The sequence below is a fragment of the Microchirus variegatus genome (assembly GCF_963457635.1).
Source record: "Microchirus variegatus genome assembly, chromosome: 1".
In the NCBI taxonomy this organism is placed as follows: Eukaryota; Metazoa; Chordata; class Actinopteri; order Pleuronectiformes; family Soleidae; genus Microchirus; species Microchirus variegatus.
This window is the reverse complement of record NC_139802.1, coordinates 23,230,665-23,248,949: the sequence shown is the minus strand read 5'-3', so window position 1 is coordinate 23,248,949 and position 18,285 is coordinate 23,230,665. Positions and strand designations below refer to the sequence as shown.

General features: G+C 40.0%; 2 protein-coding genes across 4 annotated transcripts in view; both read right to left on the bottom strand.

The window, feature by feature from the left end:
- The window catches only part of crppa (CDP-L-ribitol pyrophosphorylase A), a 72,564-nt gene extending 62,103 nt beyond the window's left edge, over positions 1 to 10,461 (bottom strand). For all 3 annotated transcript variants that reach the window (XM_083898423.1, XM_083898425.1, XM_083898424.1), the window contains exons 1-2: positions 10,185 to 10,461; positions 9,041 to 9,326 (exon numbers count right to left, since the gene is read on the bottom strand). In XM_083898423.1, the coding sequence (XP_083754549.1) occupies positions 9,041 to 9,326; positions 10,185 to 10,417 (519 nt within the window). In that variant the 5' untranslated portion in view covers positions 10,418 to 10,461. The remainder of the gene's footprint in view (positions 1 to 9,040; positions 9,327 to 10,184) is intronic.
- A 2,994-nt stretch (positions 10,462 to 13,455) lies between these two features.
- On the bottom strand, positions 13,456 to 16,377 carry sostdc1a (sclerostin domain containing 1a; the record flags this gene model as incomplete). Its single annotated transcript, XM_083895092.1, has 2 exons — positions 13,456 to 13,910; positions 16,155 to 16,377. The coding sequence occupies 2 exons, from the start codon at positions 16,375 to 16,377 to the stop codon at positions 13,456 to 13,458; spliced, it is 678 nt and encodes a 225-aa protein (XP_083751218.1).
- Positions 16,378 to 18,285: the final 1,908 nt, after the last annotated feature.

The following is an 18,285-nucleotide window of genomic DNA, read 5'->3' as shown; positions in this document are numbered from 1 at the left end:
TTTTACTCACCATGTTGTTCGTTGCAGTATTCGCCACAGCGGCAGGGGGCGTACAACCAAAGATATTCAACTTGTGCTGCCGGATAAACATCCGCTGCCTAGCAACAGTAGTAAACAACAACTTTCCTCATATCGCTTACATTGGTCTCAAAATGACTGTCCGTCTCTATCCGGTGTTTCACGTATTGGGACAAACATCCCATAATCCACCAGAATCTTTCTCCCCTGACTCTCATCTGGGCCACTACGTCCGCACACAGAGGCTCAACGCAACACGTAGTGCTTCCCCCGGGCCCCTCTCCGCCCGTCCGCAGCTCAGTGTCCCCGTCGTGCTCCCAGGGCTGACGGACACGACGGTGGGGCGCTGTGCGAGGGTGGAGAAAGAACGGGTCCGGGGTCCAGAACTTATCAGAAAATGTAACGAAGCGCATTGTGAAAATGTAGCGGAGTAGAAGTATAGATAATTGCTGCAAAATGTAACAAAGTAAAAGTAAAAAGTATGCACTATTTATTCTACTTAAGTAAAGTACAGATTCTTGAAAAATTTACTTAAGTACAGTAACGAAGTATTTGTACTTTGTTACATTCCACCACTGCAACTTCCTATATTTTGGGGGCGGAGCTTTGACAAAACGCCCCAACGGAAACAGTGAAAACAAACTAATATTGTTGATTTTACAAAAAAAAAAAAAAATGTATCACAAGTTTTGTGGAGGAGGCGGAGCTTTGACCAGAGGGTAAATAGAAGGGGGCGGGATTTATCGGCAGAAAGTCACCAGACAAAAATGATCGCGATTGATTATATTATTGTGATACTGCGAAAAAATATTTAAAAACATGCATTAAACTCTAAAACACATTGGAATCGCTAACCCCAACCCTAACCCTAACCCTGGAATTATTTTTTACAATTTGGCAAAAAATAAATAAAAAATTTGGAATAAGATTAGTGAAATTAAAAGGGGCCTTGTCTTTGCACTACATCATGATACAAATGTGCATATGAATAAAAAACGTAACTTCCGGTATTTTGAGGGCGGAGCTTTGAAAAAACGCCTTTACGGGAACAGTGTAAACGCAAACTGTTCCTAATTTTACAAAAATGTCAGAAGAATTCTCAGAACAACTCAAAGCCAATGTCAACATTTTTAATTGCTAACGTTATTGTGCAAAGTGAAACTGGACTGAAAAGTAAAGGAGCTAGCTTAGATTTTAATGGAAGTTGTAAGAAATATCAGGTAACTCATGTGAAATATGACTATTTTCAATGGAAATTCAGCAGCATCCGCCTAAAGTGAGTGCTTTTAATCATCATGTACTACATATTAAATCAAAGTCAAATCCCTGGACTGACACGAGATGCCTCACACACACACACACACACACACACACACACACACACACACACACACACACACACACACACACACACACTCACACTCACACTCACACTCACACTCACACTCACACTCTCACACACACACACACACACACACACACACACACATTATGAAAACTGATCTGCGAGTTCGCTTCAACCTCAAATGTTTTCCATTTGTCACTGATGATATAAACACGACCACCGAGAGGCAACAGACGACGTGTCAATCTGACAAACAGTTTACGAGAGCACCGAGAGGCCGTCCGGCAGAATTATTTGTCTTATTTGGTCTGGACGCCGCAGGGAGAACTGGGTTTTGATGGAGTCCTGAGTTGTGGTTTGTTGATGTTCGCACCGCACGCACAAACAAAAGTCACATGTCGCCTCCACCAGGTAAAAACTTGGAACTCCAGGTCCTGTAGCTGGAGCCGAGCGTGATGGATCTGTTTATGCTCCGCGCTGTAATTGACCTTGTCTGGTTTTTAGCTACAAGCAGAAGTAGAGATGCTGTATGAGCTACAGCTGAGATTTAATTAGATGTTCGGCGCTCTCCAAGCATAAAAAAACCCTGGCAAATTCAGGGTCATTGCCTCGATTTGTCGAGGCATTAAAATCTCTCTGCTCCTGGAAGTAGAAACATCCTGCCCTCGTTAGCTCTTGGAAAAGTTAACAATATGTGGAGGTAACACATCTTCACTTCATAATCACCAGTGTCAGCTTTGGAGAGAAACGGTGATTATTCTAATTTTCTAACATTTGACCAAGGCTTTGAAGGTTTTCCTACAAATCAGGCCTGGCACCAGGTTAAAGTGACTGAAACTCTCAGAGGAGTGAATTCTGCCGTGCCATGGTTTCAGGGAGGTTAAATAACAACATTACATGACTGCTTCAAATTGAAGTTTCATTTAAAAACAATGCCAGAGCCAGAATAACCGAGCACTGACGTTTGAATGTGGACGCCTTTGGGACACTCGAAAAATGATAAAATCTGCCTATATTTAACCACTTCTTCCCTGACCCTCTTTTTGGAGTCCCTGCTCAAAAATGACATGCCCAAACTAAATAGAGTAAATCTCTGCAGTTACAAGCTCTATGTGAATTATCTTGGTATCAAAATAAAGATAACACTTGTGAGATTCCACCAGAGGTGTAAGTTTCACTGTAGATGCCACTGTGCCAGAGTAAATGTACATGGAACACAGCATAACTGAAGGATTTTTTTCTCTCGCCTAAAAAAATATTGTATTTTAAAGCAAATATCACCTTTAAAATATGCAGTAGGAGTTTAAAAGGAGGTCATGAAACAACATGTGGACATGAGCTGTGCAAATTCTGATGCTGTTGAAATGAAGCAGAGTGAAATTACAGAGGTTTTAGTAAAGAGATGTCTAGGCGTTCTCTCTTTTGACACAGTTTGCCACCATCAGTGTCATTTCAGATTTCTTAGGTACCAACTTACTAAAAACCCATTTAAAGGTCCCATATTATACCCTATTAACCCAAGTTAAACTAGTTCCTGATGCCCTAATGAACATGTCTGTCATGCTTTAGTCAAAATATCATAAGGATGAAGCACAATAGCAGTACAATAACTCTGCCAAAACAGCCTTTTTCAGAACGCTCGGTTTTGTGCCTGGTCATTTACATGTGAATGGGACCCAGGTAAACACACATCCACTGCTTCCAGGGGAGTGTCGATCTAACTTACTATCCACAGCCATACTGTCGCCACTTATCACCTATTTTCATGCACAGTCGTCACAACCCCCGCTCCATATACCCCATAGTAATGTCCGTTTACCCGTTGTTACTGTGTTTCACCGTAATGTATGGAGTGACCACGATTTTGGCTTCTCACGATCATAAAAACATTAAAATCAAAGAAAAACGATTAATGCGCCGCGCTGCGCGGCGTGTATGTAAATTCCCATGCTAGAAAAAGACCCTGAACGCACCAGTGTTACTGCGGCTGAAAGTGACGTGTGTGGATCAACAACACGAGGAGAGAACTGGAAACACGACAGAAAGGCAGCCTTTGGTTGAGAAGAAATGTAGGACAACATCTACATCTTTCTGCAGTGCTTTCAAACGCGTGCTCCTCATATCACCGATCCACACGCCACTCGCAAACTGCAGGCACGTAACTGGTGCATTCAAGGTGTCCCTCCAGCATAGGAATTTACACACACGATCAACAACAAAGGGCTTGTGAAGCATGTGAACATTTTTTTTCATAAATAAAATATATCCACTGGACACACAAGTCCTCTGAGGCTAGAAGTTTGTGTAAAACACTGTGCTCCGCTCTTCCTACCTCGCCTGCACTCTCGTATTTCACAGGGACAAGGGGGAGCTAAGGTGGAGCTGTGAAGTACTCTGCCTGGCGGGGTGCCAACATTCACAGTGAAATGTCCGCACTGTCGCCACTTGGTCAGGAGGTGTAAACATCGCGTGTTTTATCGCCTATACTTACACAAAGTGGAACCACTAAAACATGACTGAGTCTTGTTTTTTCACATTTTGGGGACTGGTATGGCCCACTGAGTCCCAAATATAAGTACTAAAAGATTAAAAAGTTGATTTTGCACAATAGGGGACCTTTAATTTTTATTTATATGTCACTGCAGGTCTAAAAAGAACTTTTTTCAAAAAAAAAAAAAAAAAAAAAAAAGGATGATAACTCACTGTAAATGGATGCTCTCTGTGCGGTGCGTAATAACAACTCTGTGACTGCAGCGTCTTCAGTTACGCAGCGCCATAGCTCTGGCTTACCTAATTGACCGCTCGTTTTAAACCTCTAAACCGGTAGAATCAGACCCCGGTCTCCAAATGTGTGTGAATCACTTCATTAGCGAGACATAAATGCATATGATGCATTTGTGCGGACATTAGGGATGCACCGATTGCCATTTTTGGGGCCGATTCCGATTTCCGATTTTTCAAGAAGTTTGACCTGCCGATAGCGATTTTAGCCGATTCCGAGTTAAATTTTTTAAACCACTTTACAGCCTACAGAAAGATATATATATTTTAGGGCTGTCAAAATGAACGCGTTAATTTTTTTTAACGCATTAACGCACTGTCTCACTTTTATCGCGCTACGGGTAGACGTGCAGTTAATGAACAGGCAAGGCGGCGGGCAACTGCTTGGGGCCTCGAGCCGATAGGGGGGCTCCCGACAATTGGAGCCTAAATGCATCAGTGACCAGCTGCATCCCCGTCTCCCTTAAACAACAACGGTTGATTTGCAATGACATCTCAGTAGTAAACCTCCCTAAAGAGGCCCCACGTCTCCTCACGTTAATCTGTGTGAAGCTGAAGGAAAATGAAGAGGAGTTATCAATCAGGAAGTTAGAAGAGGAAGAAAGAAAGACACACAGTTGTCAGTGGTGCTGCTGGCGCAGATAATGATATAATCATAACATTAACAGTCACTGTCTAACTAACGGGGACACAGACGGCAGCGAACATTAGCGTCAGAATGCTAGCTGACTAACGCTAACGCTAACGCTAACTAGTAGAAGCAGTGCTTCAAAGTGCTGATGAGGAATTTCCTGCTGTGAGTTTAGTAAGAAAACTATTTAACTTCTATACTTTATATTTTGTTTATAATGTGAGTTATTTACAGTGCAATGTATAGTTTTTTTTAAAGTTATTTACAGCATTTTATTTTTTCTATTTATTTCTGTTGTCATATGTGTTTTTTTTCTTTTTACAATGTAATTTTTATTTTAAGTATATATATATATATATATATATATATATATATATAAGTTTGTATAGGTTTTTACAAGTTATTTACAGTATTTTATTGTTCTTTACATTTATATTTTCACATACTTTATTTATCTCCGTTCCTACAACAATATAAAGAGAAAATTACATTTTTTCTGGCATATTTACGAATGGTAATTAATCGTGATTAATCGTGATTAATCCACAGCTACCCTGTGATTAAAATGATTAAAAAATTTTATCTTTTGACAGCCCTAATATATTTGCATCTTTTCTCTTTAATAGAACATTTTAACAAAGAAATACAATCAGTTCACATCCAATATCCAACTAAAAATACAAAAACAAATCACTACCTGTATGTGTAGTTTATTTAAATTTAAACATATTACCTACACACAAAAAAGTGAATTAACTAATGACCAAGAGCGCAGATCTCTCTCTCTCTTGCGCTCGCTCTCTCTCTCTCTCTCTCTCTCTCTCGCTCTCTCTCTCTCGCTCGCTCTCGCTCTCTCTCTCTCCCGCCCCGTGCCAACAATGCCTCACACTCTCTGCGCACACTGGTTTAAATGACAAACAAACAAATACTGAGTGCTGATCAAAAGTTTTGTGCAAGTGATTTAACGTCCCGACTCTTGTCCCAAATATGACAGGCTTCATTCAGTGATTGAAACAAATATATAAACATTAATGAAACGTTTACATGCAGAGCGCGTGTTCACTCGCAAAGCAGACGGCAGCGGCGCGGATTTTGTGTAATCAAATACACCGGTATGGTGGTATATTAAAAATTCATATCATAACGGAAAAAAAAACGGGATTCAGTGTGAACCGGCCGGTTCCGGTCACTGGCCGATTAATCGGTGCATCCCTAGCGGACATTCACCCTTCTCTAATCAGAACTATCTAATGTCGCTCTGTAATGATCAATCAGACTGGGATTTGTTCCCAAAGCATGCTGGAAAGTGTAGTTCTTCATTAGAAGTGGTTTCGTTCCGGTGGAAATAACCTTTTTTGATAAACAGCAAAGGTAAGACAACATTTCTGCTGTATTTCTTGAAAGTCAGAAAGTCCGTGAATCTTGGTCGTAGAGTGATAAAAATGGTACAGCTGGAATCTGTGGGTTCTCCGCTGTCCAGTCGACACGTTTGTTTACATAATCACGCTGACCCTACAGAGCCACTTTTCAATGTGTGCGCTGTAACGTTTTTGATCCGGTTGTGTTTTAACTGTGTTTTGTGAACATAAGAATGGTTTATTTGAGCGTTTAGCTGAGTTTCTGTGGGTATGCAGCATGTCTGTGTTTATTAAATTTAGATATAGGTTTTATGGCGCTTTTGTCGCTGCGTCTGATGCACGGTTGCCCCCGGAAGAAGAGGTTAAGGCTGTGATATCTTCGGTTTATTTGTGCCACTTTATCTCACAATTAAAAAGTCTATTCTCACTGGAAAACATAGTTTTTAAACCACTCACTCTTCTGCACCAAACTCCATTGAGAAAATCTGCGTTTTTAGCTAACACAGGCAACAGAGCTGCTGATCCATGGCGGCCTCTTTTTGGTAAGTTTGGTAAGTTAGTCCCCACTTTGGTAAATCAGAAAAAAAGATTTTGAAGATCAAATTCACAAAATAAGACATTTTATCTTAGTGGTGAAGGCAACAGCTGCTCAACAACTCCTGTGTGCCGTGATGTTAAAATCACCAATTTTCTCTATGGGCTTTGGTGTGGGAGAGTGAGAAGTTAAAGCGGAACTCGACCGGAAGTTCCTATTAACCCTGTTTTTTTGGTGTGTATCTGTGTCATTACCTTGTTTATGAAGTCCTGAAGGTTCGAAACAAACAGTTCAGCCATTGCTGAGTCGTGAAGAAGCTATTTTTAAAAACTGTTAAAACAATGTTTTGATAATCAGGAGCAGTGCATCCACCGTTCCAGAGGGGGGAGCTGCGCTTCTGAGAGCGGATGTGCTGAATAGTACTGGCCAATCACAAGCATCTGTCTTCTGGGGGTGAAAGTTCACTCTGAAACATCGCGGCTGACGAAAAGCGTCAGAAAAGAGGATTTCAATCGGCTCATTTACAGCAACTAGGAGGTTTTTGACCATAAAAACAAGTTAATATATGTAAGTAGGCCTCCATAACTAACATTTATATGCAATAGGACCACTCTATGTAGGACCCTATAATTTCCGTGTTAACGGAATCGTGGACGGAATCGCGTAATTGGCCAATAAAAACGGAATCTAATGTTAACCGTGGAAATTGACATAATGTGACTGAAATGCTGTCATAGTGAGGAGAAGGAACGTTTGTCTGGAGAAATGTTCCGGGGAACGCTCATTCGTGGCACCACCTGTGCATCTCCTCACAAACACTCACCAGGGTTTCCCCCAGTGCGTGTTGCTTGTTTATTTACTTTATATACACTTTTTTTATACACCGCAGATTTTTCTAAACCGCGGAACAAGTGCGCTGCGCCCGCATGTAACCGTGTTTCAATCGCACCTGGACAAGGTGCCGATTGAAACTGGGGAACACCGCATATTAAATGCTGGAAAGTCTCTTTGCGCAAAAGTGAAACTTATGAACTCCCCGTGACTTTCACTTCACACCAGAGAACATTCTCTCTCTTTGAACAGTTAACTAAAGACATCAGCTCATCTGATGCATCCGTTATTCCCTTAATTGCAGAGTTGTAGGGGTAATATTGCGTGTAGAGAAATGATCCAGTCGGATACGGAGAAGCGCACGGCGCAGGAGAACAGTACAGCGCAGGGGCGGTGCGCAGAAATCTGTCTGCACCAGATGAGGGGGCACTACCACTTTTTTATTTATGTTAATTATTTTACTTTTAAATGTGACCAGCATTGCATGGCTTGTTTTAAGATTCACTGGCATTTAATTAATTAGGATTTAACTTAAAGGGACACTGTGTAGTATTTATGGGTTTATATAACCCAAAATCCACTTTTTTATACATATTATGTGCTCCTGCATTGTCTAGTCGCTGTATAATATCCTTTGTTTAATTTTCGTAGTGTTTCAAAAAGTCATGTAAAATAACATGGTCGCGGGCCGCTACTGCATTGCCACACCGCCATGTTTCTACGGGAGCCTGTAAGGACAAACACGAGAGAACAAATCAAGCGTCTCTTTACTTGTAGCAGAAGTCCCGCCCCCACTCTCTCCGCTTCGTCTGTTATGGCCGCGGTAGCTCGCCCTCTCCCTCGCCTCACGAACCTCATCTGCTGACACGGAGAAAGACGACGAGGACGACATTTGACCGGCTGAGGATACCGTAGCGCTCAGGGAAGGGAGGGGGTGAGCAGAGGAGCAGTTCTTTGTTGTTAATTTCAGCCTCTCCTCTAGATGGCACTATAAACTACTTACTTCACCTTTAAGTGAAAACGATTGAACAATTGAGAAGTCAGTGGATTCAAGAAGAAAGTTGCATTTCAGTGGACATTTTATTCACTGGCACAAAAAGCACACATTCTATGGTGGTAAAGTAAGTATAAAAGGTAAAAAAACAGAATAAAAAAAAATTAAAACGGAAAAAACGGAATTCTAAAAAATTAAAATGGAAAAAACGGAATTTGGAAAAAAAATAAAACGGAATTTGGAAAAAAATAAAACGGATTTCATAGGGCGTTATCTATGTGACCTTTAAGAAAAGGGATATGAACTTCAGTTTCCAGACAGAAAACGGTGTCGAGCAGCTCTTTTACCTATTGACAGCCATGTTTTCACCTCCTCTGAGTCTCATGGTGCATTCCAGCTGCAGTCAGAAGTCGGAATTTCCAACTTGAGGAGGTTTTCCCCTGGACAGGAAAGCCACCACAAGTTGGATTTCCAACTCAGGGAATTGGAGCAACCTCACACACGACCTGACATAGGATTTAAACGAGTATTTACGTCACTCACTCACCCCGTGTTCTTTAGCAGCCATTGCTATCTTGTAGAGAAAGTCTTCCTCCACAAAAGGCCGCACAGCGTCGTGGATGATGACCACCTTCGGCCTGTCCACTGTCACTGACCCCTCCTCCTCCTCCTGTTCACCCAGAGCCAGAACCCCGTTGTAGATGGACCGGTGTCGGGTCGAACCACCTGGTACAGCTCGAACCTTCCTGTGCTGGAAGCGCTGCACGATGTCTGTCATCAGGTCCATATTTTCTTTAACAACAACCACCACGATGCTCTGGATCCATGGCACCCTGCGAGTTTAATGAGATTAATCACAGAGAACGGGGACAATAAATCAAGGCAAGTGTCAGTACGCTGAAATATTACTTTTTCAGGTTGAATTGAGTAAACGCACTTTACGAAGAAGCAAACAGTTTGTATTTGTAAAAAAAAGGTACAAAACAAATGTTTTATCAATGATTGCATTTGTAAAAGAAACTCTAGCAAGCAGTTAGTTAGTGAACTTCATGTGGCTTTGAGATTTACGAGGTTTCTTGAATGCATTCTCAAAGCTGCGCCCATCAGCTCAACACACTGTGTGAACCCTGCATCAATTTGACTAACTCTCATGCACTGCAACTTGACGACATGAAAAACAGCTAGATTTGCTCTTTCACTTGTATTAAATTTTAATTATTTATAATTTTTGTCTTGTACTTGTGTTTTTCACATTTTTGCAGTAGAGTGGCAATTTTTTCCACCTCCCTCAAGTGTAATCTCAAGATTTATTTCAACTTTCTGGATATCCATTTCGGGCTCTTGGTGTATAACTCGAAAATAGACAAGCATGTCTGTGACTCTTATGGTCAAAAATTCACTCAAATATCTGCCCTGCCAATCAAATGACAGAAAATCAATGTATTTAAGGATGTAAACATGGCAAAGACAACATGCTGAAGTACAAAATGAGTGTCAGAATTAGGGAAAAGGGTGATTTAAGTGATTTTTAAACTGGCAAAGTTGTTGTACCTAACCATATTAGGTGTCCTGTGTACATAATAAAGACATGTCTTTCGCCCCAAAACTCCTTGAAACGCCCCTGTGGGTAGCAACAAATCACTACACGTGTACTTTTTCATCTTTATGAATTAAATTCCCTTTATTCCTACCTTTCGAATGATTGGATGGTGTAGCTGATGAGCGGTCTGCCCAGGAACGAGCAGAACTGCTTCGGTGTCTTGAGTCCGGTTCGCTCCCCGGTGCCGCCGGCTGGAAGAACCACAGACACCGGGAAGTCTATGCGGCTTTCAACGGGCTGGCTGTCATTCTGCCCGACCTCGCCGACTAGGAAAGTCCCCGGATGAGCAGGCCTGTCCGGATCACATTTACCATCGCGCTCCATTTTGATATTCTAAATATGAGGGTGGTTGTGGGGGGTCAGAGAGGGACTTTACTAAGATCCATGCCCGGTAAACGGAGACACAAGCGCAGCAACACGGACACACCGGTGTTAAGTTCAAAAACGTGAGCTCCGTACTTCCTGTGAACACTTTCAAAATAAAACCATGACGACAACGTTAAAGGGGTAGTTCAAGAATTTGTAGTGGGGTTTTGTAGGGCACTAATTCAAAGTCAAGTGTCGAGTTTGATTCCGTGTTTTTGAAGATTTTCGACCAGTGTAAATGCGTTTAATCAACAATCTCTGCCGGATCAAGCATAAATGTAGTTTAATTGGGAACACAACACCTGGATAAACATGCTAATTCACACTCCCCTGTCTTAATTTTTCCATCTTAAAACTCATGACAGTGACCAACATGTTGGCTAGCAGGGCAGTCATGTAGCCTAGCTATGTGTAGTACTCTTTCTTTGAAAAAGTGGCTGTAGATATTATACTTTTTGAAACTTTAACCTTTTAGTTGTGATAGGTCAATGCTAGCTAGCATTGGCAGAAGGGAAATTTGGTCAAAATTACTCTTATTTTTGTTTAATGTGCCATTGTACACATATTTTTAGCATTAGCGATGCAGCTAATGATTTGTTTCATAATCGTTTGATGTGTTGATTGTTTTATTAATGATGATGTTCTAAAATGACCAAACGTGATTCAATTTAAATGTTTTCTTTGTCATGTGGAGCAAAGAAACCAGAAAATATTCATATAGACAACAACAATATATGATTTTTTTAAAAGTGATATTTATTTTATATAAAGTTATTACAAGAATTAAAGATAACATCACTTATGCAAAAATGTACCGCGTGATATGCTGCCACAGAAAATAATATATTACATCATCATACATTATAAATCTTACAAAGTACAATTTTATACATATGGCCATACTTCTGAAGGCAACTAAGAATTTGAAAAATGTTAGCATTTACAAAAGTTTTTTTTTTTTCTTAAAGGTCCAATATGCAACATTCCTCTCTCTGAAACTCTGAGCTCAGTAATATTAATGCAGATATTTGTTTAAATGACGATGTCTAAAGTATTCAGAGTGAATGACACGAGTATTGCAACTGCAGTTTGATTTTTGACATATTTTTAAGTTGAGCTACAGTTAAATTCCCTTTTACATTTAAAAAACAACATTTTAATTTATTTTATTTTATTTGACGTTTATTTGACAGGGACAATGCACAATATATAATTGGACCAGATTATAGCCACAAGGCTAATTGATCCAAACACGTACTTGGGAAAAATAAACCAGAATTATTACACATTTTTCAAATAAAATAACTTAAATATCAAAATAGTTGGAAATGGTTTCCTTTCAGCCCGAACAATAAAAAATAGAGTGATTAAATTGCGATTAATTGTGACTCTACTCCATGTTGCGTGTTTGTTTTCATTGACACAGCTATAACAGGCATGTTGCATATTGGACCTTTAGTGTATTTTCAGATGTTTGGCGTTAGCTGGTGTTGGTGCATGAACAGGCAGAGTTCATCTTCAATGTGTGTGCGGAGTGAGAACAGGAAGTCACGGCTGCGTCTGGGACGGTGTGGTTTTGGCTCCGCACCGAAGGGAACTCTTCACATTATGATACAGGAAACCACAGGGATTAACAAAGTCCTCCATCACAGACTGGGAGGAATTTGTTTTTTTTTTTCTGTTCACACAGATTCATGGGGATTTATGTCGGGAGAGTCTCGGGAGGATCCAGGCAAGGAAGAGGAGGAGGAGGAGGAGGAGCCACCGTTCACTCACCGTGAACAATCCGCAGTTTCTCGCATGAGCTAACGCAGACATTAGCCGGAGATTTGACTCAGGCTACATCCATGTTACGATGTTTTTAGAGTGTTTAAGCTTCGTATCGGCAGGAACCTCCAATCCATCCATAAAAACATACAAGTATAACGGTATCGGTTATCGTCCCAAGCATTCCCGATATATCAGCAAATGGCGAAAAGTCCAATATCATGTATCCATAGAGCTTCTGTAAACAAAGCTTGATTTCACGAAAATGTCTTAAATGTTGCAATACATATGCCAGGCCTGTGTGTGGCGATGTAACACCGCCACCATAGAAATAACACCAAAAACAGAGAAGAAGAAGACGTGGAGAACCACACTCATAGAGCTTCTGTCTCTACATCCAACCGGGTAAAAAAAAGAGAAGATTAGAGAAGTGGTGCTACGACATTGTCGCTTTACCCAAGTTACGATATATTTTGCCGTATACAGGAAAACGTAAGGGTTTCATTTTTATATTTTATATATACAATTTTCAGGGCTCCCAAAACAACTGTCTCTGTGTGTGGTAAAAAAAAAACAATACGATACAAAACTTTTAGAGAGAATTAGCAGGTGTTTTTTTGGACTTCTAACACAAATGTAAGAAATGTTTGTTGTGAAAAAATTCACAAAAAAATGTGTTCATCCATTTCCTCAGCATCGTTCACACAAACCAAATCAAGGTAGAGTAAAGCTCCACCCATTTCTATCAGCAAAAAAGGAGATTCTTGTGATAATAATGTGAATCGCTGTTCTTTTCATACAGATTTTAGTCGTCCCGACAGAAATATTACCGTATTTTTATGGGTTTTGCATTTTCGAGGCTCAAAAACGCCAGGTAAATTGAACGACAGGTGAATCTGAAGAAGATTATTAAGCAACTTTTTTAACGTAAACAGAGTAGCATGGACGTAGCATGGATGTAGTATGGACGTAGCATGGACGTAGCATGGATGTAGCATGGATGTCCGGGTCGAATTCTGCGTACGTTTGCGTTCTTCGCGTCCAGCTCTCGTGTCCGGAACGATCAGAGGAGAACGTTTGGACTTCAGTGAACGTCTGAAGAAGCAGCAGCTCGTGAGAAAACCAGCCTCAAAGATAAAAATCCACGGCTGGCATCGCCCTAGACGCAGCTGCTGTCGTCTGAAGTGGATTCAGAGTGAGTCCGTGGTGTGTGTGTGTGTGTTTTATGCTCAGGGTTCCGTCTCGTGCCAGTTGTCGCTCAGACGGTTCTTCCCCAGCCTCCTCTTGCTCTTGGACTTGTGTTTGTGCACGAGCTGCGGCGGCGAAACCTCGGCCACGTCGGCGTCGAACTTCCCGTCCGACTCGTTGTGCTGCCTCGAGTAGCGCTTGCACTTGCACGACGTGACCACGGTGATCTTGTACGTGCGTGTGCTGCCGTCCTGACACTGCAGCTGGATGCGTTGCGTGCGCGTCTTGTCGTTGACGCACCGCCAGTCCTGGTTGCCGTTGCTGCGGCGACTCCACAACTTCCTGCCGTGAGTGCCGCCGATCCAGTTCTGGAGCATCTGAGCGGGAAGACACTCGCCAGCACACACCAGCTCTTTGATGGGGTTGATGCTGGTGCAGTGACCGTCAGAGATGTACTTGGTGGACCTTAGCTCCCTGCATCCGATCTGACCCCGATCTGTGGACACACAACCCATGAGAATTAACAGATTATCCCCATAATCCCCTAATCTGAATCCTTTGGTCCATAAAATGTGGATTTGTTTTGGGTTTTTTTGCATTACGCTGCAAGATAAGACAACTATTGAGTGTTTTCTGATTCTTCAGCATCTTAAATGTGAATATTTGCTGGTTTCTTTGCTCCATATAACAAAGAAATCTAAAAAAACTGAATCATTTTGAAAGACATTTCAGATCATCGTCATCATCATGTCCAGGCTTTGGGAAACATTCTTCAACATTTTCTGACACTTTATGGACCAAAAAACTAACTCTAATCAAGAAAAGACTCAACAGATTAATGGATTATGAAAATAATCCTTGGTTCCAGCCTTAAATCCAAGACGAGAAGATATCAATCATCATTTTCATGCAGGGTTAGTAACTTTTGCTGTTATTTTGGGCTGCGACTAAATCATTGAATCTCTTGTTTATTGGTTTAACACTCAAACTACCGGGAATTACGTATATACTAGAACTACCAAGGGCAGTCATTTTGACTGATCATACTTAATTTGCATATAATTTCAAAAATCAAAGTACAAACTGAAAATAAATAGATATGTAATGTGAATAAAGGCGATAGTAAATATGAGGAAATAAAATGTGAACTCACATTGGCAAACCAGGTTTTGGAACTATCACAAGAAAATATAGCGTGTCAGTTTTTTTTTTGTTTGTTTGTTTTGAATGATTGATTCATATACAGTACAGGCTTTGATTGATATACTTTGATTTATTCATATATACTTTGATTTTGATAATACCATTGTTTACTTATGCTTTTTTACTTAGATTTTCACTTTATACCTGTATAATTATCTGAATTAGTGACCATAAAAACAGGTGTACGAGACGCCAGCCGGCATTTTTTGAATCGCTGTCTGAGCTGACGTCAGACGATCCCACGGACCACTCACTCCCTGACGCTGCGTCTCAATCAGACTCAGCCTCATTCATGCTCTAAAGTAGAGCTAATGCCAATTGGACATTCATTTGTCTTCTTGATGACATCGTTAGTTGTTTTTTGTGTGCTAGTTTACAACCAAGCTAGCAGTAGTCGCAGTGACGTCTTCAAGGGGTTGAGTCAGTTTACAAAAATAGACATGTTACATGATTTAACACATACCGCCAAATTGACGGCTATGGTAGTTAAAGGTAGACATGACCAAACTTTTTTGTTTTTTGTTGATTTAATAATCTAACACTGTTAAAAAATTAAATACACATTTTTAGGAAAAGTCAGGGACCCGTGGTCTCATATGTTTAATTTCAACAAAGTTATCACCCTACAAAAATCAAAAGCAGTCAAAATGGTAGTTGGTAGTTCTAGTCGATAAAATGTCAGTAAATGTTATGATGAAATGAAATGATGCAGATGATAATAATGATGTCTTTGTTATTTGGAGCAAATAAATCAGAATATATTCAGATTTAAGACGCTGAAGAGGCAGAAAAACAGTTGTTATTAATGCAGCTCAAGATTCTTTGATTCTTTTGTTTGTTTTCTTGCTTTTTTTCAAACAAAAATCCACACAAAATGATGATAAACTGGACTGAACTATCTGTGTAATGAATAAATAAATAAAGAATTAACCATGATGCAGACTTTTTCTTTGGATTAAGATGAAGATTTATTGTCTTAACTCCAAAAAAAAGCTGAATGAAGTGATAAAATTGTGATGTTAACTTCACTAACTTTAATACTTTGACAGAATAACGCAGACTCACTGTTTTCTTTTTTTAAATCTGCTGACTCATGATTTCAGTCTTTTTTTGTTGTTTTTTGTGAACTAAATAAAACATTTGAAAAAGCCTGAATTGATTTATGTGACAGGTTTTTTTTCTCATTTTGTTTCCAAAAATAAATAAATAAATCACATTTGGTCCTAAACCTCTATAATACTTAGAAAAGTATTTTTATTGTTATTTGTTATTTATATTTCTTATATTTTTTTTACTCCACTACATTTCCTCTAATTCTCTTTATTATTATCTATATATCGTTACTAGCAAATAAAATCAGAAGAAGAAGAGTTGGCATTATGGTCTGTATATATGAATATCTGAATAAATGTCATCAACTTTAAGGCTTTTACTAAAATAATATTATAAAAAGACATTTTCTGCTCAAACCCTTGTACTTTTACTCCCTTTAAGGTGAATTTTATATATGATATTAGAATAATAATAAATCTCTTACCGCTTCTGTCGTGCGCGGCGCCGCTCGCGCCTCTGCCGCCCGTGCGCGCGCGGTTCAGGGACACGTTGCTGTGCGGCTGCTGCGGCAGCGGCGCGGTCACGTGCGGCACGGAGAGCAGCTCCGTGGCGTCGTTCTTCAGACACTGACAACTCCTGAGGAGCAGACAGAGGAGGAGGAGGAGGAGCAGGGAGTGACAGCGCGCGGGAGGGCTCAGGTGCAACATGGCTGCTGCTGCTGCACGAGACAAGGACGCGAGGAAGCGAGGGAGGATGGAAGGAAGGATGGATGGAGGATATGCAGACGTGAAGGCGCACTCAGCGCTTTTATAGTCCCGTCCTTCTTTCACGGTACCGCCTCTGAGAGTTTGGTAGCAGCTCAGGTGTCTCTCTGCTCCTGATTGGTTTATGCTCACAACACAAGCCCCGCCCACTTGCTTTTATTGTGGAAAGTTAAACTAATGCTGAGGAGGAGGGGGCCCATGGATGTATTATATGAACTGGATAGAGCACCGCCCCTTTGCTTCCTTTCATTCCTATGAAGCTGCTCACCCAGCGCATGTATATATATATATATATATATATATATTTATTTTTTTTAACAAATAATATACAAACAGCAAGGCTTACAAGTTTCTCAGAAAACAAACATTTTAAATTAACAGGTGCATGGAAAAAAAGAGGGGAAAAAACAATCAAATAAAAAAAAACTCACAAGAAAAGTGCGCTAGGGCTTTTGTTTTAAATCATATTTTTCAAAAGAAGGGAAAAAAGTTTCACTGCATTTTTACCTTTCATTATATTAAGGGCTTTGGTGAAAGAAAGGGATTGTCACATTCATATATTTACATTTGTGTATGTAAAATTTCCCAAGGATTATAACATTGTTTACCAAACAGTCCCATTCATTATTAACCATAACAACACCATAAGTAATGTCCACTTTAGAGAAGGGCTCGGGTCAGATCTTTGTGTGCAGCCAGTCATGAATATCAGTCCAAAGTGCTTCAGAGGACATACATTGAAAAAAAAAAAATGATCCGAGGTTTCAATATCATCACAAAATACAAACCTCTGCCGTAACAGTTGACTGGACCGATACACACCATTCAAAATTATAAAATTGACTTCTTTTGCTTTTGGATTTATGGGAAATTTTAAGTATTTGGATCTCAAAGAATATATAGTATCTTTGGAAAAAATGTGTTTAATGGCGTTTCAAAAAGACAATAGAGGGTGTGTGATGTTATCGGACATCATTCGAATTGATTTATCAGGAGTTTTAATGCTCTCAAAATTAAAGCTTCCAACTAGTAGATGTAGTAAATAAGGAGTGATGGGAGTCGAGTTTGAAAAACCCCTTGAATTAAAATTAAATGTAGGATTAGGGATGGCTTTTATTATGGAAGCAAAGGAATTAAAATTAACAACGAGATCATATTTAAGGCAAACATTTTCAAATGTCAACACACACCCATCATTGTCAACTAAATGAATTAAAGACCAAATACCTTTATCCATCCAGGTCTTGTTATACAGCGACTCTATTGTTCCAAATCGGCGTGTTGTGCAGGGTGAAATTATGATTGTACAAAAGTTTCCAATACAGAAGGACTTGCTGGTGAAAGAGGGATAATTTGACAGGAAGTTTCTGAATATTGAAATCACACTTCCATAAAAAAGCAATGCCTCCAAGGTTCTTAAATATTTCTCTGGGCTATGATACCAGAAGCTCTTATTATTAAGGAAGGATTTTAACCAGTTCATTTTCAGTGTTCCATTGATCAAATCAAAATCAATAGCCTGTAGGCCCCCATCTTTGTATTCTTTGGTCATCTCTGTGCTCTTAATAAAGTGCATCTTTTTCTTCCAAATGTAATCAAAATGAATCTGGTTGACCTTCTTAATGGCTCTGTTAGGGATGGCCAAAGAAAATACATCTTGACATCTTAGTAAGAAAGACTCGACCTATAGTGAACTGATGTCTCTCAATAACCAGGAGTTAAGTTTAGTTTGACAGTGAGTTATTACACTCCACACATTCACATTTTCTCTTTCAGTTGGGTTTTTTGATACATGTATTCCTAAGTATTTAACAACTGATTTTGTAGGAGTGTTGTATGCTTCTGTTAAAT